The sequence below is a fragment of the Nelusetta ayraudi genome, unplaced genomic scaffold (assembly GCF_046127955.1).
Source record: "Nelusetta ayraudi isolate G7.1 ecotype Tasmania unplaced genomic scaffold, CSIRO-AGI_Nayr_v1 ptg000022l, whole genome shotgun sequence".
NCBI lineage: Eukaryota > Metazoa > Chordata > Actinopteri > Tetraodontiformes > Monacanthidae > Nelusetta > Nelusetta ayraudi.
In genome coordinates, this window is record NW_027466072.1 from 5440001 (window position 1) to 5467854 (window position 27854).

At 48.2% G+C, this 27854-nt stretch overlaps 2 protein-coding genes across 5 annotated transcripts in view; both read left to right on the plus strand.

Annotated features, from left to right (window-relative positions):
- efs (embryonal Fyn-associated substrate) overlaps positions 1-8531 on the plus strand; it is an 8722-nt gene extending 191 nt beyond the window's left edge. The window contains exons 1-9 of one of the 4 annotated variants that reach the window (XM_076028293.1): positions 1-77; positions 589-801; positions 1558-1864; positions 2081-2850; positions 3032-3151; positions 3951-4943; positions 5480-5551; positions 6768-7025; positions 7613-8531. The exon at positions 1-77 is cut by the window's left edge and continues 191 nt beyond it. In XM_076028293.1, coding sequence (XP_075884408.1) covers positions 790-801; positions 1558-1864; positions 2081-2850; positions 3032-3151; positions 3951-4943; positions 5480-5551; positions 6768-7025; positions 7613-7798 — 2718 coding nt within the window. In that variant the 5' untranslated portion in view covers positions 1-77; positions 589-789 and the 3' untranslated portion in view covers positions 7799-8531. Of the gene's footprint in view, positions 116-588; positions 802-1557; positions 2851-3031; positions 3152-3950; positions 4944-5479; positions 5552-6767; positions 7026-7612 lie in introns of all 4 variants that reach the window. The other 3 variants (XM_076028291.1, XM_076028290.1, XM_076028292.1) reach the window with 3 other exon arrangements.
- Positions 8532-9747: 1216 nt separating this feature from the next.
- On the plus strand, positions 9748-27815 carry acin1b (apoptotic chromatin condensation inducer 1b). The gene is made up of 18 exons (XM_076028289.1): positions 9748-10119; positions 11438-11503; positions 11769-11880; positions 12049-12122; positions 12869-14179; positions 14410-14486; positions 17433-17553; positions 21516-21561; positions 22384-22529; positions 22618-22764; positions 22879-23053; positions 23230-23375; positions 24374-24481; positions 24602-24709; positions 25089-25500; positions 25580-25677; positions 26350-26670; positions 27367-27815. The coding sequence occupies exons 1-17, from the start codon at positions 9985-9987 to the stop codon at positions 26644-26646; spliced, it is 3579 nt and encodes a 1192-aa protein (XP_075884404.1). The 5' UTR covers positions 9748-9984; the 3' UTR covers positions 26647-26670; positions 27367-27815.
- Positions 27816-27854: the final 39 nt, after the last annotated feature.

Genomic DNA, 27854 nt, shown 5'->3' on the forward strand with positions numbered 1-27854 from the left:
GCCTGAAAAGAGGAGCGCTTTACGCACCGTCGACTACGCCGCTGCTCGTCTGATCGGCGACCGATAAACATTGCAAGGTAGTCGTTATCCCACGCTTTAAACGCCGGTCCTGAACGTAAGTTAGCCTTATTGAGTTTAGCCGGTGGTAGCATTGTTGTTGTGAAGCCAACTTTAGCTTTAGCAGTGATTGACGATAGGTAGCAGGAATCCAGCGAATGTTTTTCGAGCACGGCCTCGACAGAATAGCTAGCATGACTCGGGACACCACTCCAACTGAAAACTGTTTAATACAACCAGAGGCTCGTCACACCGCTTGTTCATTCGCCCATAACCGCGAGAGCCGATCACCCATTTATTTGCGATGCTAAGCTACCGTTAGCTCTCTTGCCGTCCCTGATGCATTCAAGGTAACGTATTTGGGCGTGGAAAAGGCTGCACAGGTGTTGGCGCTGCGTGGTTCGACTTTTCTTCACACGCAATTCGAAGCGAACGGGGTCAGGTCAACTAGCGGCGTGGATTTGTCGTCAGTAAGTTGGGGAGAGGAAATAAAAATCTGTCATTTATAATTATTAGTCTATCGAATTGCAGGATCCGTACGAGGACGTTCAAGGCGGCCGGCCCGTGAGATGTGTGCCGCCCGGACCCAGCTGTGCCTTTGCTCCGATCGCCTTTGGTTACCAAAACATACTTAAGATCATCGGCAGATATGGACGGGTGATCTTTCCACTGGCCTGGACCCATGAATCACTGCTTCTCTGAGACGGAACTGTGACAAAAGCATCAGCAGCTATGTCTGTCTCGGTGAGTACAGCGTCTTGCACGCATGCAAGACGCATTGCTCTTATTGCAATACGTTTTTTCCGTAGGTGATCAAAACTAACATGAGACAACAAAAAAAAAGGCAAATCATGAGACTTGTTTATAATATTTCCCCACTATCTGAAAATCGCGTTGGTTTTATTGCCTCCATTAGTTTTTAGCGGGGTCCCACATGGCCCAGTGGAGCCCCCAGTGGGCCCCAGGGGGCTGCATTAGAAATTGAAAGGGAAGCCTGACTCTTTGGCTTTGGCTTGGCAATTAAGCCCTAAACAGCAAGGGACAGATGTGCCTCTCATCCCCTCCCCCTCCCCCTGCTCCTCCTCCTTCTCATCCTGCTCATTACCATTAAGCCCCTGTGTCCATCAGATCATTGATCCTGCCCGGCTGTGTCCCTTCTCTCCATCTCTCAGTCCTCATCATTGGTGACAGCTGGGGATTTTGTCTTTGACGTAGTGGTGCATTTACATTTGTTTTTGTGATTATTTTTTTGTGTTGGTCTATCAACTTTTTTTATATATATATGTATATATATATAATGTTGCATTTCTTCTGTTTTGTGTTCTCTGTATGTGAAACTAGCTTTGGTTAAAAAAAGAATAAAAATAAAAATTAAGGCTGTTGATTTCTATTATGGTCATTTGGAGATACAATACGATTCATGTTTGACTAATGAGAGAGTTTGTTTGTTTTTATGATTAATGAGGTTTTTTTCTTGCCCCACACCCCATTTTTTTGCAGACTATACTAGCGAAGGCGCTGTTTGACAACACAGCGGAGAGCCCGGAGGAGTTGGCTTTCCGGAAAGGCGACATTCTGATGGTTCTTGAGCAGGAGCAGAGCGGCGGGCCCGGCTGGTGGCTCTGCTCCCTGCACGGCCGACAGGGCATCGCCCCTGCCAACCGACTGCGCCTCCTCCAGACGGCCCCGCCGCCGGCTCCTGTTGACGACTCTGTCTACTTGTCGCCTGGATCTCCTCTGGCTCGGACTGCCGTCAGCTGCAGCGCGGAGGACATCGATGGGGTCTATCGCTCCCCGCCGAGTGCAGGTGAAGGACGGGGGCTTGGCGCTGCCTCGAGACCTGGGGAGCTGCGCAGGGTAGAGGGCGGGCGCCCACGTTCGCACTCCAGCTCTGGCTCACGGTCGAGGCCGGACTGGGATGTCGGAGTGGCTGGGCGTCCGCGCTCTCCCTCGCTGAGAGGACGGGGCTCTGAGATGACGGGAACACTTTATCAGAGCCCGGTGGGTCCCATGTCTTCCGCAGCTCAGAGCGCGAGGCAGCCGGGTGGCCTGGTGGCGTCGGAGTCGGTGTACCTCTCCCCATCCGGAGTGCCCAGGTCGGCCGAGGAACCAGAGGACACCACGTACCTCATGCCCAGAGAAACATCGGGACACTCTGAAGACTGTTACCTGGTGCCCAAAGGGACGCCGCTCGCAGGCGACGATGTGTACCAGTCGCCATGCGGCGGACTGGCGACTGCCAACGGCCACGCCGCTGCCGCCAACGGACCACCTGGCACCCCCCAGGCCAAAGTCAACCAGGACACGCCCGGCTTGTACCAAACACCGACCGCTGTGGGTGCTAACCTTCCACGGACTTCAGCCACGGCGTTTGCCCACCAGCACCCCTCTCAGCTGTCTCACCCCTCCCCCAGGCCTTTGCACAAAGGAGTTTCACCCAGCGCTGGCATCGCACGGGCCAAACCGGGTCTGGCCGCCCACCGCGGTTCCCCCTTGCTGGTCCGAGCAAGTCAGGTCAGGGTTCCGGGATCGCCGAGTTTCGCCCGCAAACCTCCACCGCCGGCACCTCCGGTCAGGGGGGTAACCAGGAAAGATGCGCCGGCCGACGCCAACTCGGCCCCGAAACCCACTGCTCAGGTCGCCCCTGCAAGCGAAAGGCCGGAGGTGAACAAGCAGCCGGCGACAAGTCACAGTCAAGAGGAAAAGACGAGCAACGGCCCGGAGAAAGGAGGAAGCTCGGCGCAGGACAAACGAGGAGAAGATCAGGATTACTCGGAGGCTGTGGATGATCAGGTTTGTTATGTCTGCGTCACTCACTGCACTGTTTGAACAGTCAGTCTAGTCAGACAAGCAAAGACCCACATTGTTGTTTCAGCAAACTTAAACATTTGAGCCAAAACATTTCCTTTATTTTATTCGGTTTGTTAAAACTGTGCATTTAAGTAAATTAAGACTTTTTTTCCGTTGCTGCTAGGTGTATGACACCCCTCCAAGCGGTCGATGGCAGCGTGCAGCCCCTTCCTCCTTCAGTCATGACGACGGCATCTACGACACCCCTCGATGCCTCCCACCACAAACTGATTGTGAGAATGAGGTAAAATTCATTGTTTCCTGGACTTCTTCTCACCTCCCACATTTTTTCTCATCTTGTTTTTTTTTCTTTTGCTGCCAAACTTTCCTTCTGACACATTCTCACAACGTTTCATTACCTTGCGTGTTTGGGAAGTGAAAGTTTACTTTCCAAAGGTGGAGCATCTGCATGAAATACTCACGTCGTTACCCTCTGACTTCTGAACGTCACGCCAAGAGAAACTGTTTTTGGAAGTGTGGGAAACCGTTGCATTCATGTCAGCACAAGTTCAGCAACCAATCGAACACCCTGTCACCATTTCTTCCCACATTCCACCACCCGTGTGTGTATGAATGAGTGTGTGTGTGTCCCTGCCCCCTCCCGTGGAGGCAAAGCCGCACCTGTCTCGCTCGGCTGTGGGAGCCTGTCTATCCAGCCCAAATGCTGCTGCTATTTTCTCCCCCGGTCACACCCATCTGTCAGGGCTGCCTGTACCGAGGCCATACCACCAATCCCCCTCCCCCACCACCACCACCACACTCCGAGTGGTCTCCCCTTTAATGTTACTTGACCATGTCTGCCAGCTGTTGGATTATTTTTTGCCCTAATGCGTGCAGTTACTGGGTGTGGGCCGCAGGACTCACCGTGCAATTAGCTGAACCGAGAGGACCGAGTGGCACCGCGGCCTCTCTTTGATCATCGCCTTTAAAAGAGCTCGCCGCTTTAAAACCTTCGGTTTTGCAGAACCCCGCTGGCAGATGCCTGCAGACGCCAGCGTTTTCCTTTGAACTCTTTCTCTTTTCGTTCTTTCACCAACTTGCAGGTCTACGACGTCCCCACCGTCACCCTCAACGCGTCGGTGTCGGACGTCCAGCCCGAGGAGGCCGACGACGACGTGTACAGTGTGCCCACGCTTCCGGGTGTCCCGCTGGGCACGGGAGAGTCCACTACCAGCACCACCACCACCAGCAGCAGCAGCACCACCAGCAACAGCAGGGGCCTCCCTGGGGAGGATGCAGCCCAACCCGGTGAGGTCTACCGCGTCCCCGCACCTGGGAAGCGAATCAGCGGTAGCGCCGTGGACTCCTCAGAGGTCGACTGCGGCATCTACGACATGCCGGCGCTGACGGTCGAAGTCCTCCCCCACTCGCTGTCGTCGTCCTCCGCGTCCACGTGCACACCGCGCCGCCTCTCCGTGTCCAGCAACGGTTCGGGCGACGTGCACTGGAGAGCCACGCTGTCCGGCCTGGTCCAGTCACTGCTGAGCGCCGCCTCCTGCCCGGCCCCCGCCATGACGTCCCGCGACCTGGCCACGTCGCTGGCCGACGTCCTGTCCACCTGGAAGGCCAGCCACTCCGACGACCCCCCGCCACCCCTCCAGCAGGCCTGGGCCCGGCTGGCCGACCTCCTGCCCGCGCTGTCCGCCATCGGCAACGCCCCGCCGTCTGACGGGCTGCTGGTGCTGGTGCAGCGCTCCCTGGAGGAGAGCGCCCTCCTGCTGCAGGCCCAGGGACGCCCGCGCCTGCCCTCCCAGGAGTCCCTGTCTCGCAGACCGCTGCCCGCGCTCCCGGTGCAGGACGGCAAGGCATCGGCGGGCGGGATGGGCTCGCGGAAGGGGAGCTGGATCCAGGAGAGACCCCTGCCTCCGACCCCGCAGCCAGCCTTCCCCTTGTCCCACGCCCCGTCCACCGTGACGCTGACGGTGGGCCCGGGCGACGGGGAAGACGACCCCAGCAACGAGTACGCCGGGATTGGCCTGACTCCCGTCCCTGCTCCAGTGCCTACTGGTGACAGCGTTGGATATGTAAAACTGCAGGTCAGTTTTTGTTTTTGGTAAAAGGGAATTTTACAGCGTCCACACTGTAGTGGTTTATAATTAAAGTATAATTATAATTACTTAATATATAATTCATAAACCCCACAAAGGATAAGTATAAAACTTGACAACAAACAATCAAAATAAATGAGAACCAACACATTTCTGTCACTTTTCAGGATGTATATTGAACCAAAACAACCAAGGAATACTTCAGTCTTTTAAGAACAAAAAAAACAAAAACACAACCAAGAACTTCTTATCAGTTCATTTTTTTTCAGCACACAAAAAAGAGAAAAAAAGTAGTTCTTTCTATAGTCCTGAAAAGACAAAACAAACGCGAAATTAAATTAAATCCGTTCAGTTCTGCCTTTCCTTTTTCCGTCCTTTTTCCGCTTCTTGGTTCAGCACGCAAGTTTTTAATTTTTGCTCTGTCTTTGAAGGAATTTGCATCCTGACTTGCTTGTAAAACATGTCGAGCACATATGCTTCTATCAGACAATCAGACTTCCTCCTTCTTCTTCTTCCCTGGTTAGGGTAAACCTGAGCCACCTCCTGACTCCCTCACTGAGAATGGACAAATGCAAACTATCTCCTCCGACACGAGGGTACGTCTGTCCGTTTCTGCGATCCAACATTTTGAGATCTATCATTGCAATCTTTTTTTTTGTCTGAGTTATTTGTGAGTGGTCAGAATATGGCTTAACCAATCAAAATCCTTGCGTAGTTGTGAGGAAAACAACAAGCTACCAGGGCGTTACCCACTGGCTTTGTGCCTGATTAATCTTTTTTCCCCTTCCAATCTAAGCACTTGTGCATGTAGATTAAAATGTTCTCCAATGTCGAAACTTCAGCCTGCTTTTTTTTTATGAAAAGCGGAAAAAACTGCATGCCATCCAGGCCTCCATCTGGAGAATTTTCATCTGGAAAATAAGAGAAGATTGCAGTCTCGTATTGTCTTGCGCCATCGCTTCAGTCAAATTTCGCCTTCTGCTGCTTAGGAACTGAGGTCATAGTGTCCTGCGAGTCCGTCTGCATTCTGTCCGCTCCCTGCCAGTTTCCTCGGTTTACTCCACAGACAAGCAACAAGCACTCACTTGTGAACCGGAACAATCTTGCTTCTCATTGACTGCAGGCTGCCAGACAATAAGTGACAGAAAAGCACAGTCATTCTTTCAGTTTCTTGCTAATACACTCTGTGTGTGTGTGTGTGTGTGTGTGTGTGTGTGTGTGTGTGTGTGTGTGTGTGTGTGTGTGTGTGTGTGTGTGTGTGTGTGTGTGTGTGTGTGTGTGTGTGTGTGTGTGTGTGTGTGTCACTGTTACTTGCAACCTCTAGGGCAAGTGCACCATTTGCATGTATAATTTACCCCCGGCCGAATGCCAGTACTTTTAATTACCCAGTATTTACTGGTCAATTAAAAAAAAAGTCTGAAGAATTAAAATATGGTTGTCACTTTATCGTGCATGAACCCCCCTCCGAGTTCAAGTTACTCTCCTGACCTACATGTTAAATGTGACTACAGTCACACGTGTAGACAGACAGTGTAAACAAGAGAAAACTCACCAAACCTGTCCCGGTTTGTCTGTTGCCCAAAATAACATTTGCTAATTTGTTCATTTTAATTTCCTCCCTAAATTAGGAATGCAACTCAATTATTTTTCATCACCAAAAAAGTGATGTTTGGAATTTCTTTGTTGAAAAAGTCAAAGTAACGTGAAACCCCCCCCCCAGCTCTGATGGACCAGAATCCATAATTGAGCGGTTTGACTCAAAAGCAAAGAGATGATAATGAACGCGCTCCGTCGTGTCCTGTCCCCTCACAGATGACCTCGTCCCCCGCCCTGCCGGTGTCCCTCTCGCTGGAGGACTCGGAGCTGCTGTCCTTTTACTCGTCGCAGAGCCTCGCTCACCTCTCCTGCCTGGCGGACGCCATCGACGTGCTCTTCAGCAGCGTGCAGGGCAACCAGCCGCCGCGCATCTTCGTGGCCAGGGGCAAGAGTCTCATCGTGACGGCGCACAAGCTGGTGTTCATCGGGGACACGCTGTCCCGCCTTCTTACCTCTGCTGACCTGAGGGCCAAGGTGTCTGGAGTGACTGTGGAGGGGTGTGGGGGCGGGGGGGGGGGGGGGTGCAAGTGTTGCATTCCTTTAAAGGTCCAGTGTGTGAAGTTTGAAGCCTGGTATTTAAGCTGGCCTGTAGATGGAAGCTAACTGGGAGCAAGATTGCTCCATGGAGATTCAGATTCACTTTAATTGTCCTGTAGATGCACTGTTTAGGTACATACATGTGGAAAACTTGTGAATGGAAGGTCCAGTACAATAATTAAAGAAAAAACCATCGGAAATAGATGATAAAAAAACTAAGACCTACACATGAGACCTAAAAAAAACGCTCAAGACAATAACAATGAAAAAATTATTAAATGTTAAATGTATATATATAGATGTATGAGAACCGTTTTTAAGGGTAGGAAAACCAAACTACTTTTATTGTCCTGTGAGTATACACTATTATTAATGCGTTTGTGGGCAGTGTGTTAAGCTTTTACCAACAGAAAAATCCCAAACCAAGCCAAATTTTACACACTAGACCTTAAAATGAAATGAGATGTATCAACGATGTTAACCAGATTGGGGTGGGTTTTTTTTTTTTTGCTTCTTCGATGTAGATCACAGCCTCCGGGGGACGTCTTTGCCAGGCCTTGAAGTCGGTCGTTGTTGCAACTAAGGGAGCTGCACAAAACTACCCGTCGGTGTCTGCCACTCAGGAGATGGTGGACCGCGTGGCTGAGCTCTCCCAGCAGGCTGCCGGCTTCTCCACTCTGCTCCAGCGTCTGGCTGAAATATCCTCCTGATATTCTGTATTTTCACTCACGTGACTAGGGGTTGTTTACACTACACGCCGTTCTTTCTTTCCTCTTTGAGATGCCTTATTTTGTCATTTGACTCTTATCATTTTAGTGGGATGCAGAGGAGCACATTCGAACCCTGGCATGAGTGTTCAGCTGTTACTAAGTTGGGTTTTGACTGTTGGCTCTGCCCCCCTACTAACACCCTCACCCCACCTGAGTGTTGGTTTGCCTTTGTGTGTTAACTTATTGAACATTTGATGCCCTGTGGTGGCTTTGATAGTCTTCTGCTTATTTCTGCAGCTTTGCTTTATTGTGTTTTGGCATATTCCTTCCCTCCACATGATAGCCACTGTTCCATCCCTCTATTTATTTAACCACCCCCCCTCGGTTCCAAAAATAGCCTAAGAGGAGGCCTCGCATCCTGGCCATGACCCACTTCTTGCTGTGACACCTGAAAAGCCTTTTTGTCACGACGTTAATGCGGCTCACAAAGCGGCATATTTAGTATTCAAGGCTGGACGATAGAGTTGAAACAGGGTACAGAGCGTAGGAACTTTGCCCGACTTTTCATTCCTAATCTGTGCAAGTATGTGTCGTGTTTGTGCCGTTGCCCATTTCAACGCAAAAGCAAAAGATTAACCACAGCAAAGCATGTAATCCACTGCATGCAGATTATAAGAAATGTCCCTCAACAGATGTTCAGTTTACTCTCGTGCAGTTTTACACAGCTCCAGGAGGGGGAAAAAAATCAAAGTCCCATCAGACTGAAGAGATGGTATCTCTAGTGTGGCTGCAGAGAGTGAATGCAGACGGTTGGCTAGAGGAATTGCCTCATTCTGTTCCTTTCACAGTCGCATGACAATTGATTGGAAACCAGTTGACCGAGCTCACTTGTCTCCACACGTCCACACGCTTGCGTGTCTTTCACCGTCATCCTCATTTCCCATAAAATGCCTGTCAACTGAGTTTACTCACAGCTAGTCCATTTGATAACAGGTCAGCTCAGTTAGGATGAGCGTCATCATCAATCCAACAACGGCTGTCAGACCTACATATTATCATCGGACCACTATCACGTTCATCTGTACTGTTTATCTTGATGATCTGCCTACACAGTTTGGTAAAAAGATTTATTTTAAAATGCTCTGGTAGGTCAACATGGGAAAGGAAGTGAGCACAAAATTAAATTGCATATCTGTATAAACACGTTGACTTCACCTTTCAGATATGCAAGTCAAACTGTCATCATGTTTTACGTGTAAATGTTTGTTTTTCAGCACAGTGCTAATCATGGTATTCTTTTTTCATGATACTTTGACTTTTTTTCTTCTTCTTCCTACAGACCCAAATCGGTATGTGCAGGGCATTGTCTTATTTTCTTAGCAGGGGGGATATGGCTTCAAGGAAATACTTACTTTCCAAAGTCATGTATTTACATTTTAGTGCTGCAGTGCCACCTTGTGGTGGTTTGGAATATTACACATTAACTCCTGCCTGTCTAAATAGACCTCTATCGTTGGCAAGTAAACCTAAGTTCGTTATTTATTGTTAACTTTATGTTTGTTGCATGGCTTTAATTTGCTTCATTGTTATATATGCAAAACCTTGAACGGTTCTTTTCCTCTCTGTGTCATTTACAACAAAGAAAGCTTTCTTTTTCTCTGGGGAAAATGCAAATAAGTTAGAATTCAAAGAACCGGCTGTACTTTTGGACAAAAAGTTTTTTTTTTTTTTTTTTTTAAACACTACGTGAAGTCGTTAAGTCTGTTACCTGTTTTTGCTAAAGTATAGAAGTGAACCTTCCTACAGTGAGCGGACCTAAATCTCTTTACTTTTAACACAACCTTTGATGTTTTGTCTTTTTATTCCTGGTCAGAATGCACAAATACATTTTTTCTTTTGCAATGAAACACCTGAGTCTGGATTGTTGCTTTCAAACTGTGGCTATTTTCTCCCAAAAAATATTGTCGCGCGTTCAAGATATTTGTGTTGCCCTCGCAATAATGCTCATTTCTGGGTTTTAAAGAACGGTCGACGAAAAAAAAAGGCCTAATTGCCTCAGCGTTTTTGTTTAGAACCGCCGTTTGCACTTCGGACGAGCCGAGCGTTGCCGGAAAGTGCCGATCTGTGACGCCGAGCAGCAGCCGTAGCGACGCTTGTTGGGAGTTTAGAAGAGCGGAGGGAGCAAAATGGCGGACGAGGATATTACGCTGGATGGAAAACCTCTACAATCGCTCCGAGTTGCGGACCTCAAGGCCGCGCTGGAGCAACGGAACCTGCCGAAAAGTGGTCAGAAAAACGCCCTCATCAAGCGGCTGAAAGGGGTGAGTTTTGGTCATTGTTGCGGCCGTCTGTCGAGACTTGCTAAGTTTAGCAACGGGGGAGAGAGAGGGAGACGGTGGGGGTTAACAGTAGAGGCCGTCCATAGCGGCTGTTGGAGAGCTCGGCGAGCGGGAAGGCACTAGTCGGCGGGCACGCTCGCTACCCGCTCCCGAAAAATACTATTTTTCGACGGAAGCGAGTCTTTGAGGGGCACGGCGCGGCCCCACCGACTGTCCGAGTTCGGGGCTCTCGCCTCCTCGCTTCGCCGAGTGCACCGTGTTGCTCACAGTTGAACTGTGCACCTGTCAAATCGAGGCCTAAACTGTGCAAGCGAGTGGCGCCGAGCAGAGCCGAGCAGAGCCGAGCGGAGTAGCCGCACACACTGTACAGTGACGCCGCCGTGCCCGTGCCCGCGCACCGTCTATTCGGTGGCTCGCTTGGGTGCGCGCCTCGCGATGTAAACACGCTTGCAACGAGCCTCTCGCCATTTGTTTTCCCGAATAAACATTTCATGTAATTCCCCCCTTTTTAAATATTCAATTTCTGGACGAATGTTTCAGAGACACTGTAGTTACGATCTCTCTTGAGGAAAGGAGCTGATGTTGGAAATCTAACAGAACGGGTTTAAACATTTCAACTTTGCTTCCGGTCAAATCTTTTAAATCGTCAATAAAATACATGTAAAATTACTAATTATAACGCAATTTAATCATGCAACTATAATTCGATGTTATTTATATGTTCATATAACACGAAAGGACCGTGAGAGTAAAACATACACTAATGGGTGATTTAGTTAGATCATTAGGAATAATAATTTTTAAATTATTTGGAAAATTACAACCGGTGATGTTCAAAAATAGAAGTTTGGCAAAGCAGCTAAGGCAGCATTTGATGTTAACGTATGGATTTTGTTCACATGGCTGGGTTTCACTGCATGCAGCTTAACCTTAAGTGCAATGGTGTGTAATGGGGACATTTTGTCAAACCAGTGTCAATATTTCATTCCAAAAGCGGCTCAGTTAAACACATGTCACGCAATCACTTTTAAACATTCCTATTTGCTTTTATCTAAACATTTTCATGCTAGTTGAATTGCTAATGGCCTGAAAGTATTTACATATTGTGGGACGACCATCCTGTTGGACCTTGATGCTGATTTGTATTTCCGTAAAATATTTTTTTTACGCCTTATTAAGTGTAAAAAATTCATGAACCAACAGTAGCAAATTAACTTAAATGGGTATATTTTCCAGTTGGAAGAACCGTTCAAATCCTCTGCTAAAATGCCTGTGCTCTTCTTTTCCCTGTTCACTGCAGGCTCTGATGCTCGAAAATCTTCAGAAGTCCTCCTCCTCTCATGGTGGACTGCAGCCCAACTCGCAGGTATGATGAGGATATTTTTAGAGATGAGACTATTTTGCCTTTTGTTCCCATGTATTGGGGTATTTCAGACTGAGTAGAAAAATATGTGCCCTGTGTGTCATGCAAATGAATAAAAGATGAAGTGAAGCATTTCAAGTATAAGGCTAAAATGAATTCTTGTTGCTTCTGTTTGCTTGTATCTCTGCTAGGGTTGGGGGGGAAAATCACCATGATGTACAGGCATTAAAAATGAAGCTCTGTATTATATTGTTCATCTTTTTTCCAGATTGGTGAGGAGATGAGCCAGAACAGCTTCATCCAGCAGTACCTGGCGAAACAGCAGGAGCTCCTTCGCCAAAAGCTGGAGAGAGAAGCCCAGCAAGATGACAACGCAGCCGGTATGACACAAACACAAGTGCAAACTGGAGCCTAAAAGTAATCTCTGCTACAAAGGCAGTGGCCCTTTGTGTCATGTAACACGTTGTTGGAGTTGTGGTGTGATTTACCCTCCATAGATGCGTTGTAATAGTATGTTACAGCGCCTGTCATATGTCCCTCTCCAACAGTCATTCCAGCAGCGCCAGGGGGGAATGAGGACCACCCAGAGGACAACGGCAGCTTGCCATATGTGTCAGACAAGGTCTGTAAACTCCACACACATCAAGTTAAATCACGAGATAGTATTTTTTTTTGTTATTCTTATACACACTGTCAAAATCACTTGGTCGAAGGCAGGGTGACACCCTGGACAAGTCATCGCAGGGCCACATGGAGACGAACAAAGACAAACACAACATGACCTTTGTGCTGTGAGGCGGCAGCGCTAATCACTGCAGCACCGTGTCATGCCTGTGACTTCTTGTATATAAAAGAAATCACAACTAAACAGAAAAAATTACCAGTATCTTTTTTTAAATTCAAGTTTGCTTCTAAATCAAACAGTAACATCTCTTTTCAGCAAGGTAGCTTTTAATAATTTTCTTTCAACTTTTTGTGGCTTTGCCAACTATTTTGAACCATTTTCAAAAAAACAACGTTGCCTCATAAAATTAAAAACTAAATCAACTAAGAATAAGGGGGCAGGGTGTCACTCTGGGTGTCACAAACTGCAGCAGCTGGATTATTTTCTGTTATTATCTGTCATTATAGTGTTGGCCTAGTCTTGGCTGAGTCTTGACCTCTTGATCAAAAATTCTGAGTCCGCGCAGTCCGAGACTGAGACAAGACCCAGTAAAAATGCCTCATAGTCCGAGACAAGACCAAGACCCTTAAAAAGTGGTCTGGAGAACAAGACCAATCTCCAGTACTGCAACACTCATGTTCATCTATGTAAAAAAAAAAAAAATTATATGTAATGTTTGTGGATGCTTCCTCCTCCCCCACCAGGATCAACACACCATGCAGCCCCAACCCTTGATGAGTAGGGCAGAGGAGAAAATAGGAGACACGGTCATCTCTCACGGGAAAACGGAAGCGAGCCTCCACCCTCAAGACGCAGCAACGATGCAGCGTGCCGCCTTCCAGCCCGGGCACAAGGATCCGCCGGCCCCGTCCCCTCCCCGCGCCATCGCCTCCCTGTCAGTGCGCGTCCTGGGCCAACCCGATCGCCAAGGGCTGCCCCCAGTCACACCCCGGACCCACGAGAAGGAGGGCGCCGCGCCCAGCGAACCGGGGTCGGCGCACTCCGTCCTGCATCTGAGCCGCTCGGCCGGGGGGCTGCCGGTGGGGGGGCCACGTGCGAAGGAGGACAGCGACGAAGACGACAGCGGCAACGACAACGAGAGCGAGGATGACGAAGAGGACTGGGGGCCTGGTCCCGCGGGGCCGCGTAGGGACAAGGCCCACCCCCAGCCAAAGGTGCCTCTGGGGGTCCCCTCTACGTTTTCGAGGTCCAAGCGCAAGCTTCAGCCCCCGCAGCACATCCCGCCACCACAGCCACAGCCACACCACAGCCCCATGCAGCTGCGCCACCCCACTCCTCCGCCCTCCCCGCCCTCCGGCCTCTTCCCCTTACCCGATACTCCCAAGCAGAGTCCTCCAGACACGGGCGACAGCGAAGACGAGGGCCCCGAGGGGCACGCTCAAAGGATGGCGCCCTTCCCACCTCCTGCTATGCAGAGGCAGGACTCCAACTCCAGCTCTCGCTCCAGCAGCCCCGAACCCCCGGTGAAGCGCAGGCCAGGGCCCCTCTCGCTTCTGGTGCACAAAATGGAATCAGAAAGAGCTTCCCGCCAATCCGAGACCCCCTCGGCTACGGATTCGTCAGGTGAGGCGGTTCGTCCCGAAGCTGAGCCCAGCGGTTCCAGCAAGAGCCCACAGCGAAAGGTGAAGAGGGAGAGTCCACAGGATGTGGCGGAAGAGAGGCCATCAAAGGAAAGGAAGGATGAAGAACAAGAGCGAGAGAAGCGACGGCAGGAGGAAGAGAAGGAAAGGGAGAGGAAACGTTTGGAGGAGGTGAAACTGCGGGAGAAAGAAGAGCAAGAGAGAAAATATCAAGAGGGAAAAAAAGAAAGACAAGGAGAGAAAGTCCCGAAGTTTCCGCAAGGGGAGACACCCGGCAAAGGCAAAGAGGCATCCCAGTCCCAAGAAACCGATTCCTCATCGGATTCAGACTCCAAATCTGACTCCTCTTCACACTCCTCTCAGTCCTCGTCTTCCTCCTCTGGGAATAAAACCCACCCTGCCAAGCACCTGAAGGTCAGTGCTCACACTGATAGGGGCAGAAATAATGCCTTCAAAAATGAGGTTTGAATTGTTCCGACCATGTAACATCAGAATTCAGAGCGCAGACAACATATTTTCAGTTACTTCTTTTAATTAATGTTATTTTAGCCTATAAGTCTCTATTTTTGTTTCATTTCGATTGTATTTTTCTTTTTCTTTACTTTTTGACTTTGAATTTATGATTTTTCAATTTAAATTTACAGAAGTCATCCCAAGTGCAAGATGAAGACAGAAAGACCACCCTTGGGAAAGAAGCAGAGAAACCACACCTTTCACAAAGGTCAGTTGCTATTGGCACACTTCATCTTTAAATAGTATTTATAAAACATATTATACTTTAATCCTTCTAAAAATGTCAACTTGCCTTAGTATTTTTTACGCTTCTGTTTTTTCACACGAAGTATCCATGTTGTTGTTGTCAAAGATACATTTACACACCTAGCACCTTACCTAAATTCTCATCTCAACATGCTTTATGTCTGTAAGTATATCACATATAATATTTATTTTATTAATATTATTTGCATACATTACATTTCATGAATTTTATGATGTGATTATTCCAAGCTGTGGCTTAAGTTTGAATTTTAATTATATAGCAATGTCTCAATGGACAAATACAAATATCCTAAACCCTTTATTTTACCCAAGTTTTTTGGGATAATGATATCTCATCCTGAAATGTACCTTTGCCATTCGTGCTTTTTTTTTCTGCCACTTTCTATCACAAGGCAATTGGTGCTGTGGAGGAGGGAGGTGCTCTCTTCTCCGTTAAGTGTGGTCTTTGTGGCATTAATTATTTCTCCATGTATGTTCTAGCGTTATGGAATTGGTGTAAAATACGGAACCTCGATCAAAATGTCCTGTATTTCTGAACGCGTTGGGACTTGAGCAGCGTTTCAAAAGCGCTGCTCTTATTTTGAAAAATCATCAACCGGAACTTGTATCCCGTCCACCCCGGGTGACTTGACAATTCGCCTCGCCAGCCAACATGGCCGTCATGCACGCACTGCATCCCTGATAGCGACGCAGTGCCGGCCCATTGAGCTTTAAAATTCAACGCACTCTTTTACCCCGCGTCCATTTCCAACTCTCACCTTAGCGGAGCGAGCCTCGGGCTCACAGTGTTTCCTCACATAGCCGGGGTTTCCCCCTTTCAACGCCCGGCCATTATGCTGTCCGAAGGCAACAAGAACGGGTAAGAGGCTCGGACGCGTAGCCAGAGGGCGACGCAAGGCTTCGGCTCGCCGCCGATGCTCTCTCTACTTCCCCTCCTCTGGTTCTCAATCACAGAGCAACCGGGATACATTCGCCACCTCCGTCGTCAAATATGGGTTTTTATGTGAACGATGCTAGCGATGCGTGCTAGGCGAGCAGCTGTTGCCTGCCTGTTATATATCATGACATCAGCTCACGTTGGCCTGCTCCAGGAGCGCGTTAACACGCTCGCCCATGTGAGTGAGGAGAACCGGGGGTGGGAATGTCGGCCGGAGCCTTTTGTTGAGAGAAGGCGCAAGCGAAGATCTTTGAAGAGGAACGATGGAATGGTTTTGATAGTCGGCGTTTGAAGCGAAGCTCGCTTTGAATGATCGCTGTGAAAAATGTTGCAACGGTGGCATTCAAATAGACAGAGGCTCTGCCCTCCCTCTGAGCCTCAGCATTTGGTAACATGCTAAATAGCTGCTTGACAATTGCATTTGGTACATTGAAACGCCAAGGGTCTCGTTTTTATTGCCCATTCAGATGAGTTAAGGCTTTGCCGGTGTTAGGATTTTATATTTCTCGGTGCCTGTTTGCTGTGTATAATTTATGTGGCTGTAGCTGCTAATGATCTCACTGTTGTCGGGGGAGATCATTAAAGTAGGCATCTGTTCGCTGTACAGTCAGTGTGAACCAGGCCCTTATGGTGTGATATAATTTTCCCCAGCTGGCATCCAGCATCGCACTCTCATCCGCCAAGAGCCAACAGCGTGTATGAATTGATTTTGCAGCATTTTGTGACTTTATGCCGCTGCCTTAGGTGCTCAAACTGTTCCTTTTGCCTGTTTCTTTTTCTGCAGGTTTGATGATGAGTGTTTTTTAATTTGTTACTCTGACACTGACGACTTGGTGGGTCAATCTGTCTAAGTCTTGTCATGTAAAACTAAGAGGGAAACAAAGCTTTGCTGTAGTTTTGAATGGAAAGAAACAAGCACTGGTCATTAGTTCATCAGAGGCTACATCAGGCCGACCTTTCCTTCCCTCCTCCACCCATGGGGAGGTTGAATGTCAATTGGTCATCTGTCTCTCTTTATTGCTCGTGCAGGTGTTCTCCTGGCCTGGTCTAAACATGCTCATACACACAGTCTCAGAGACACCTATATCAAGGCTATATATACAGTATGTGGTGGAGAGGTGCCCTGCTAGTGATTTAGTCTACAGAAAATGAACATACTCCCGGTGGTCAGTAGCTCTGCTGCTCTGACACAAACCCCACAGGCTCTTCCCTTGCACGAAATGGTGTTGTTGTCAATGTAACATGATATTAGTTCACAGTTCCCAGAACTGTTGGTTGGCTACCCCCTCTTCCTGTGTGTTTACTGTGCAGCCACTTGGATTCCTTGTGTTTTTGTTTTTTCTTTCCAACGATTGCCTTTCCTAGGACCATTGATAGCCCGCTGCAGGAACTGCGTGACACACTTGTCGTCACATAAGCTGGTCAATAAGCAATACTTTTTTTCTTCTTTTTTTTTTTAGTATTGAAGGGAGAAAGTTTCTGCAAGTTGCTGCCATGTGTGCGGGATCTTTTTTTGTTTGTTTGTTTAATTTCGACTTAATTGTCACCCTCTGACGCACCTGCCAAGGAAATAGACTTGTGAAGATTTTTGCCATTTAGCATCTAAGGGGCGAATTACAAGTAGACCCTCTGGAATTTCAGTCATTATTGAGCTTCTATTTGAAGAAAGAAGTCCAACAAAATCTATCTAAAGGTGTTCAATTGCTGCTCGGTAGCTGGTCGATTTACACAACTCAGTTCAATCTCTGATATTATAAAACACACTGCAACCTGTAAACGTGCAATATGAATTTGATGTCTCCAATTTATTGTACATCTGAAAGAAACGGTGTCATGCTGTCGTGTCAGAAACGATTGTTCACCGTCCAGTCTCTCAGTTTAGTGTCGATGATATTTCCAAGTCCTGCACTCTCACCTTCCCCATTCACCTATGTGAATCGGGTCTTGCAGAGAGGTGTCGGAGCCCAGCGCTGCAGCTGTGACCGAGGTGGAGGCCGAGTCGGAGAGTCCCGAGGCCCAGCAGCCGCCTCCTGGAGCCGAGCCGGAGAAAAGTGAGGGGCACCTGGAGGAGGTATGGTCACTCAGAGGGTGGGGGGTGCCTGGGTCTTTGCTCTCCCTGTCTCGCTCTCGCTCACTCTCTCTTTCACTAACCTGCATCCTCACTCACATCGGCATTGAAAGTAACGGGAACAAGTAAAGTGGTTCACTGTAAACCACCTCAACCCCATCTTTTAGGCCCTTGGTTTGGTTTTGGTTTTACTTTTTTGTAGCGTTTAACAATTTTACATTAAAGAAGAAACAAAAAGGGGTTGGAGTTGGATTACGGAGTGAACAAGAATGAACTAATCCCATCTGTCTGCATTTAACAATGCAATAATGATGTTTCCAAACTGGTTTGTTTACTCGGATGATATCTCACACCATTATTTACACGTCTGGTCCAATTAATCCTGCTGCAACAAAGGCAGCGGTCATAATGGAGTGTTAAATTGTGCTGTGAAGAGTCTCTTATTTTATCCTTAACGTGTGGGTGGGGAAAACTCTACATTTAGTTGCTGGCACACAGATTGCAGCAGGAGTCATCAGCGCTGCCCTGCTGGCCTGCAATGGCTTTCTGAGTTAATAAGTAGTGCTAAAACATTGCCTTTGACGTAATGATTTCCTTTTTAAAATAAGCATGTGCACATTGATTAATTATACAGATGATAGAGAAATCTTGCTTGAAGGTATTAAGTTAAACGGCATTGTTGAACGATCATTTAAAGAAGAAAAAAAAAAAAGATTTATGCATCCAGCTATTTCTTTACTCTATATAATTTCCTATTTAAAATTGAAATAAAGTGGAAAGCTGCCACGCTCTTGACTTTCTAATCTGCATGTGTCTCTTCAGATTGTAGCCTTTGTGTGTGAGGGTGTCTCCCTACTGCAGTAACGGATCCTGACAGTGTGTAGAGATACATCAGAGTTTGATCTCTTCTCTCTTTCCTTCAGCCTCTTTTCATTCTTCCTCCACTCTCACTTGCCTCTCATGTTGCTTTTCTTTTGTTGCGCCTGTCCCTCCCTCTGCCTTCCTTCCGCCTGTTGACTCAGTATCCCATCATGAATGACTCTCTCACGATACATATTTATGGTGTGATTGCTGTTTAAAACCCCATTGATTGCTTTGTTATGAAGGTGCCCATGCCTCTTCCATTGTCCCTAATGGTACCTGCTGCGTACTACTACTACAACCACCACCACCACCACCACCACCACCACCACCAACACCACCTCCTCCACTCCTCCTCCTCCTACCTGTCCTACAACTCCTGCCCCGCTAAGCCCACCTGCGCCTCCGCTGGTACCTGAGCTAAGCCCAGAGTCTCGGTCGGACCCTGTGGTGCTGAAAAGGCCCGAGAACTGCTGCGGCTCCTCCGCTCAGCCTCCTGCTACAGACACAGCCACACGCTGTGGCAGCCATGTTGAAGGCCCCGGTCATCTCTGGAGCTCCTCCTCGCTGGGGGTTCAGAGACTTGCTTGCCGACGAGAACTGGACTGCACTGTGCAGAGGTGATGAGAGGAGATTGTGTCCCTGTATCGTCTCCTTCGTCCCCACTTCAGCTCTCCCCCTAACAGCCACCTTGAGAATAAACAAAGGCCAGAGTTGTCGTCCTTCAACTTCCGAGTCTCTGCCTTCTCAGAAGGCAGAGCTCTCCAGCTCCCCAGCTCCCCAGCGTCACTCCTGCCTGTATCTTCACCACCCTGGACACACTGTGACCTGAAAGGGTTCAGCATCTCTGCTTGAGACTGTTTCCACACAACTGCTCAGCTCTGGACTATTGTTGACTCTCGGAGGAGTCTGGGTCACAGTGTGATTGGCTGAAAAGACACCATGTGCGCCGCTGAACCATCAACCCAAAGGTGCATTTTGCTACTCTGTTGTACCAGACGTTTGAAAGGACGCCACCGTGGACGGCTGTTGCATCACATTCGATGGAACTGTAACGCTGCTGGTTTCTGACTGGATATTCTCAACGAGACGGTGACTCTGCTCACTTGCTGCCACTCTGAGGGACCTGAACTGTGACTGTACTAAACAACGCTGCCGTCTTGACGGCAGCTGGACATCCGCGCCTGCTTTGGTCTGTTGTGTACGTCTGACACTACACTCCAAGTTTGGCCCTGCGTGTTGTATGATTTTTTTTTTTCCCAACATGATGTTCACTTCGTTTGGATTATAATCCGCCAAATGCACTCTTGGGGATTTCAGTTCTGCACTGTTATCCCATTGAAAGAACCTGACAACTCTGCAACTTTGTGACTGTAACTCTCATACTACTTACCTTCAGAAACTGCATTTCAAGTGGCTGCATGTCAAGTGGCTGATCTTTTTGACCAGCGTATTGGACAATGAACACAAAAAATGATGGACAAGGACATTCATTTCAAGCAGACCTAAATGGATTTTTTTTCTCCCCCTGGATCATATCGAACTGAAAGAACATGGACATAAACAAACACCCCTCCCCCACCCCCCCCCACCCCACCAGTTGGACTCTATCTCCAGGCACCTGAAACGCCTGGGTGCCCCCGCCCCTCCAAAATAAAGACTTGAGACATCAAGAACATTTCTCTCCAGCCCCATTCAAGACAAAAGTGGTGTCTTCCTACCTGGGGCTCACCTGCACACTCAAATCAAGCCCCGCCCTCACTGCTCAGCCTTCTCTGATTGGATCCTTGTTGCCTAGATACAGTGCACACTGTCGTGCTGGTGGGCCGTAGTCGAGCCAGTAAGGAATCAGGTGTAAAATGGTACCAGGAAATGACATGTGATTATTCCTCTATTTACTACATACATTTTTTTTCCTCTAGAACCTTTTTTGTAAATACGAGGAATCCGTTTTTTTTTTCCTCTTTTGTAATTTTAGCGCTAATCCTTTTTTTTAACTGTTAAGTTTGCTGCAGTTTTTCTTTTAAAAAAAAAAACAAACAAACAAAAAAAAATATAGACTCATAGTTGCATTGACTCATGATGGTCTGACACAATTGGTGTCCAGCTGTGCTTTGGTTGATTTAAACTGCAGCACAGATCCTGACTGATCTTTGAGGCTCTGGCACCGTGTTTTTCACCTCTGCTTCACAGAACCGCTCAGTGTCAACAACAAACTCTACTTTTGCTCACCACACATACATATTTTTTTTATCACGTATAGCTTGTCATAGCAGTGCAAGTTGTATAAAGTGTTAGATGATTGTTTTTTCTTCCTCTTTAAACAATATTATAGCTGCAGGCTAATTACAGGTTTTGCGTTTCTGAGAGGAAATGACTCACAGGTGGACAATCACATCATATCAGTGCAGCAACCTGACATTTGAAGAGAGAAGTGACTCATGTTAACAAGTGTAGTAGGTTTGCCATTTCTTTTCAGAGTGCAGAATTCTTGGAACATTAGTTACTTTGGAATCAAGGAAATGGTTCAAAAACAAACAAACATTGTTTGACACTTCTGTTTTTTTTAAATCTCCAAACCTAATTTGCATGCACATTTAACGTGGGCTCGTCTCCTCTAGACAAGCAAATGAGCCGCTGCTCGTCTCAAGTTACAGGATCCACTTTGACTCGTCGCTGCACACTCTGCTCGCCTCCTGTGCCTTCTATTCTCAGAGAGCCTTGATGGACATTATCTCATAACACATCGGCCTCGAGATGCGACCCACTTTAAATTGCTCGTCCCTGTGTACGTCACGCGCTCGCACAGAGTCGAGCGGCGCCAGTCGTTGCTTCTCCAGCGTTCTGGAGCAGAGGTGAGGCAGGAGTGTCTGCATTCTCTCTGGATCAGCCAGGAAGCCGCTCTGTCATGTTGTCCAATTGAAGCCCCTCAGGCCTTGTTACTTTACCCCCCACCCCCGGCCCCCACTCTTCCCCCACTTTTTTTCCTGAGTCACCTCTTCTTTCCTCTGTTACTGCCTGTTTGCGTCCAGTGTCCTGGTTCTGATTTTTGCCCCGCACCCCTGGGGTCTCTGTACGTTCTGTCTGTCTCCCTCTCTCTACAGGGCACCGTCCCCAAGGCCTTTGCTGCCCGCAAGATCTCCCTGACCAGTGAGTACACCACTTACAGCAGGGGTTGGGGTGGGGGGGCTTTGGACTGGTGGGGCCACAATGGGTCCTCACATTTGACCGAGGGGGCCGGAGCAGCAAAAGACGGATGGGGTGTTTTGGCGACTCACCCCATTGGAGAAAGAAATCTGTCATGGGAGATGTAGAAAACCTGTCAACGCTACCACATAATCAGTGACTTTGAAGCCCCACGGTATTTAGCTCTTTATTGAAATGATTCTTGAAGCGATGGGAAAAAATGGATGAAATACAGCTATTTTATGACTTACCGACTACAAATATTATTTCTTCCAGTCTCGGCAGGCCAGATTAAAGAACGGGGCCCCCAGGCCGTAGTTTGCCCATGCCTGGCTTACAGCCTCCAAAGGGTATCAGACGATTAGATTTTAAAAGAAACCATTCTGCTCTTGAGCTTATGCACATAATAATGGATCTGCTCCTTTAAACCAGCAGCAGACTTCCAAAGAAGCCCAAAAAATGTTTGCGTCACATTTCTAAACATCGTTCTTGTCGGTGTGCAGGAACTAGTCTAGGCATTTTTTCTCCTTTTTCTTCTTACTGAAACAACAATCGTCAATCTTCTCTCCCCTGTAACATCTCCCCTCCCTGTAACATCTTCTCCTCCCTGTGACATCTTCTCCCCCGTAACATCTCCTGCCTGTAAGATCTTCTCCCCCTTGTAACATCTTCTCCCCCTTGTAACATCTTCTCCCCCTTGTAACATCCCCCTTGTAACATCTTCTCCTCCCTGTAACATCTTCTCCTCCTCGTAACATCTTCTCTCTCTTGTAACTCCGCTTGCAGGCAACAAGACACCTCCAGGCACTACAGATGGAGGAGCCAACGAGCCAGACCCAGGCAGCGCAGCGGGGAGGAAGAGGCGGTGGGGCTCCAGCACGTCGGTCACTGTGAAGAAGCCATCCATCAGCATCACCACTGACTCGCTCAAGGTATCAGACCAGGTGTCCACACTGGTCCCTGAAAAAACACATCAAACACATAAAAATGGCATGAATGTAATTATCACTTTGTTGCCAGTCACTGATCCCCGACATCAAGATGAACCAGGAGGCGGTGGTGGAGCTGCACCCCGAGGAGCTGCAGCTGTCGGCTGACGAGGACGACTCGGACGGCGGCCACGGCGACCACGACAAAGGCCTCAAGATCCGACGCACCGTCACACAGGTCAGGAGTCGGCGCTGCGCCAGGCCGCACCCGTGCATCTGTTGTTCACATTCCAATAGTCATTTTGAACGGCTCGTGATTATTTTTTTTCCCTTTTTTCTTCTTTTCTGTCAGGTTGTCCCAAGTGATGGCCAAGAAAATGGACAGACGAACCAAGAAGACGAGGCAGAGCCGGCCGTGAAGGACGAACAGCGCAGGACCTCCAGGGAGTCGAGACGGGACAGCGTCTGTGAAGAAGCTGCTGAGCCTCAGCCGGCCGTCAGCACCGACGGAGAGACAACCAAGAAAGGTGCAAGCATGGGTGGGCAAGCCATGTGTTCTTAAATTCTAAATGTGTCTTTGTTGGCCTTGTCAAATAAAGAATTTGTGTGACCTTTAGGGACAGACATTATAGCAAATCTTCTCATATTTTATCATGTCTTGTCTTATCTCCCCTCACTCCTCACTTCGTCCTGCTCCCCTCAGTGACACCCAGCGACACGGTGGTGCGCCGCTCCATCAGTCAGCAGAGCTCCGGCGTGTCGGTCACCATTGACGACCCCATCCGCACGACCAGGCAGCTGTCACCTCCTCACGGCAAAGTCTCCAACATCATCCACGTCACCAACCTGGTGGGTTTAACAACAGACCAGTGGATAATTCTAAAAACAAACAAAAAAAAATTATCACTGCTCACATATAGCAATTAATCTCCCCCTGAAACTTCAACTTTGTTGAAGTCTAATGTTTCCAAAAAGTATGATTGTTTTTTTTGTTTTTTTCTCTAATGGGGCCCTGTGTGGCGATGCCAGGGGGAAACCGCATCAGCGTCACTCCTGTAATTCAGACTCAGAAACACCTACCCGACTATTATGTCTGTAGTCTGGCTGCATCATAAGTTTGGGATGCACTGGGCATCAGAGGAGTGTCTTCAAGGCGAGACATTACACATCTAATGACTAGCCTCACTCACTCACTCGCTCGCTTGGTAATTGCATCACTGAAGGTGGACTTGAATGTCGCATGTGGCTGAAACTGTTTTCTCTCTTCATGCAGCCCCGAGTTCTACGTGTGTGTGATGCACACAACCCTTCAAAAAACTATTCAATTCATTTGAGACTCTGTTTTGTTTTTTTGGGGTTTTTTTTTTGGTTTTTGAAAGAAATGTACAGATTTTCATCAGTAGGGGGCGCCATATGCAAGAGAGTCCCCCCCCAGTCAAAGTGATTCCTGCCACCTCTAACTAGCTGTGTTTCCATTACCCCTAGAACTGTGCAAAACCTAAATATCAGCTAAACTTTGAAAAACCTCTCAAATATCGCTCAAATGTTCTGAGGCTCTCATGAGGTGTTTTTTCAGACCAATCGATATAGACGTATATCGCAAAAGTATCACGGAAACCCGACATTTGACGAGAATTACGGCTTATGCACTTAACACCATTCAATGGAAATACCTGTAAATCTCAATTTTACTTTGTCGAAATTCTTAGAAATATCTCTTTTATTTTGCGAAAAACTCATGGAAACGCAGCTACAGTTGAAGGGTCTTTTCTTCTCAAGTGCTGTGCTGTGGTGTCATGGCTCTCACCACGGCTCTGACTGATGCTCTTCCCTCCTGCGTCCCCCAGGTGAGGCCCTTCACGCTGGGCCAACTCAAAGAGCTGCTGAGCAGAACCGGCAGCCTGGTGGAGGAGGGCTTCTGGATCGACAAGATCAAGTCTCACTGCTACGTCACCGTGAGTCACAGAAAAAAAAAACAAATCCATCATTATTATTATGATTATTTCCCATCAAGTGGCGAGAGTCCCCACTGCTGTGCTAATTTTCATCCTCCTCTTCCTCCTCTGTCTCCGTAGTACTCCTCGACTGAAGAGGCTGGGGCCACCAGAGCTGCCCTCCACCGTGTCAAATGGCCTCTGAGCAACCCCAAAGTCCTCAATGTGGACTTCAGTGAGCAAGACGAGGTAAAAATAATACACAGGAAAGAATCGAATAGAACAGAATAGAGATTTATTGCTGTTTGCACAAGTTAAAAACAGGTTAAAACAGGTACATTGGAATTCTTGCGCGTTTCCCAAAGTCAGTGTAAAGATACTAATAGTCTTAAAAAACACACAGCAAAGACGATGACTTGTGTTTTCTTTCTGCCTGAGGCATCAAGGCTGAGTGTTGTTTTGGAAACACATTCATGTTTCTGCCAAATTGGAGCTCAACAGGAAACACAAAGTAGCTCTAACTACTGAATGAAAAAGACGATCTGGATGAGCTTGTCACTATTAAAACGTTGAATATTGTAAATACATTTTCTCTCATTTATAAACTTTTTTTTGTTTTTTTTTGTAGCTGGACTTCCACAAAGGCATCATAAAAGCTGAGAAGGAGAAAGAAGCTGCTCCTCCAGCCGCTGGGCCGCCCAGCCGGCTTCCACCTCTCATGCCCGAGCAGGACCGAGAGCGGGACCGGGAGCGGGACCGCGGCAGGGACAAGGACCGAGACAAGGACAAGGACAAGGAGCGGGACCGGGAGAGGGAGCGAGAGAGAGACCGCGGTGCCGGCGGGGTCCGGGATCTGTGGGCGGAGCGGGAGAGAGAGATGCAGCGGCGCGAGCGAGCCCGCGGCGAGCGGGAGTGGGACCGCGACAAGGTGCGAGAATTTGCCAGACCCGAAGAGGAAGGACGGCGGTCCCGCTCCAGAGACCGGGAGCGTCGGCGGAGGGAAAGAGCCAAGAGCAAGGAGAGGAGGGCGGACAAGAAGGGTAAGGACGGACCGCTCCATCACTGCATGGCTCGTGATGATGTCGGCAATCATTGATCTTCCCGTCTGGTCCTGAACAGAGAAAGGAGAAGAACCTCCAGCCAAACTGCTGGACGACTTGTTCCTGAAGACCAAAGCAGCTCCGTGCATTTACTGGCTTCCCCACACCGAGGAGCAGGTCAGTGTCACATGACCACACTTGTGCTTTTGCCCTGTGAAGTTGCACGTTGAGACTGTCACGCGTTTTGCTTGTTTTTTAAAAGAACCAAAGTTTTATTAAGAACTTACTGGAAATGCATATTGAAAATAGATCTTAATAAATAAAAATAATTTTAGTGATGATGATGATGATGATGAAGACGATGATAGTGATAATAGTGATGATGTGGCCTTGTTGCTGCTGCTGCTGCCCTGAAAGGAAAAAACATACAGACAGACGTGTTTGTTTAAAGTGAATCTGATGCAGCAATGAGCCTGGTTTGGTAGGAGAGTCACATCACAATGTACTGTGTGTTGACTTGCGTGTCCACATTATGCGCACACACACACACGTCACCAGAGACAGACACACCAGGATTATTGAAGTTTTTTTGTTTTTTTTTTAAATTTGAAGCAAATTTAGATGTGGTAGCACCCTTTCTTCAGATTGAGCCCTTCAGACTGACCACTCTCTGATAGCAAGGTGACCTTCCAGTCACATGCTTTTCCTGCTTCCTTTTACAATGTCTCCTTACGTCTGTCACAAGATGTATCAGACACTACACCGGCTAATGCTAAGCTCAGCCCGCTCTCTGCGTCCCATTCTCACGTCCCCGTTCTCTCTCTGTGACTCTGGCTGTGCGTCCGTCAGGCCAACCAGCGGCTCCTGGAGCGCAGCGAGCGGCAGAAGGAGCGAGAGCGGCGGCACAAGGAGCAGCAGGAGGAGGAGGACAAGAAGCGGGAGGAGGAGAAGAAGGAGCGGCTGAAGGGGCGAGAGAAGGACGGCGGCTCGGCGGCCGTGGGAACCAGCAGAGGTCCAGATGGGGATCGTGAGCGGGAGGCTGAGAAGAGGAGGGACAGCAGCCACCGGCCCAGCCGGAACTCCGCTGGGGCCCTGGGGGGCCGCAGGAGCCGCAGCCGCAGCAACCCCCGGGACCGACGCCGCTGAGGGCTGAGTGAACCGGAGGGCGAGGTAGAGAGAGAGAGAGAGTGCGGGTGGGGAGGGGAGGGGGGCGGCGACACTGCAGACAGGAAGTCCCTGCGAGAAGAAGGGAGCCGCCTGTGGGCTCCACACTGTCACTGCGCTTTCATTCCAGCCACTCTGGTTGCCAGCAGCTCCGTCTTCCACTCATTCTCACCTCCTCACCTCCTCCCTTTGTTGTGAACAGCGTGGCTCACATACGTCCTTAATAAATCAACGGTTCCTGTGACCCCAGCCCCCCACCCCACCTCCTCCTCTCTCTGTTTTCCTGCAGCTAATCTCAGAGCGCTGCCCATTTTAATGCCATGTTCAGAAGAAGAAGGGTGGCAACCCCCCCTTTTTCATTTTCTTCCTTTTTTACCCTCCTCCTCCTCTTCCTCCTGGCCTCAGCATTTTGTTCCACTGAGGTTTTGGGAACCCGCCCCTTTATTTTAGTTCTGCGGGCACCACAGTTCCTTCCTCCTGCAGCGCCCTGTAATAAAACCGGTCCAAAATAGATCTCTGGCCTTGAAATATTTTCTAGAATCACTTGTAGTCTTTTTCTCTTCAGCACTGACATTTTGTTTCTGTTTTTTTTTTTCTTTTTTGCTAGAAACTTGACTAAGCGTACGGTTTGTTTCCCGTCAGATTTAGTGTATAATGTCTTTTAATTTTGAATTTGTCTTTTTCCGTTCTCAATGATGAAAGGTCCTGGCGTGCTTCATGCAGTGGTGTCTGTATGGTTCCCGTCGTCTCCTCCACTGCAGAGATACTGCCCAGTCTGAAGTCTGAACACTGTAGCCGAGATTCATGTGTGATTGGAGCAGACGTGATTTTTTTTTTTGTTGTTGTTGTGTGACGCACAAGATGCGCCCGACTTTGTTCTCACTCGGGCCTTTTGGGCAAACAAGGATCTAAAATTCTTGTCAAGTGAATTTTTATTTTGTAAGAATTTTCAGGAGCGGAAACGTTCCTGTGTTGGAGTGTCTATTTGAGAATCCCTTCAATCATAAAATATTTAAGGAGGTTAAAAATCACCTCCGAACAAAGAAATGGTTACAATTTTATGATCTTTGATTTTATCTATTTAGTTTGATTTTGTTCTTTTGCAAGTGCTGAATGTACGGAGAATTAATAAACGGATGATTATGTCTAAATTGTTTTCCACTCTTGTGCTTTTTTTTTGTCCCACATGA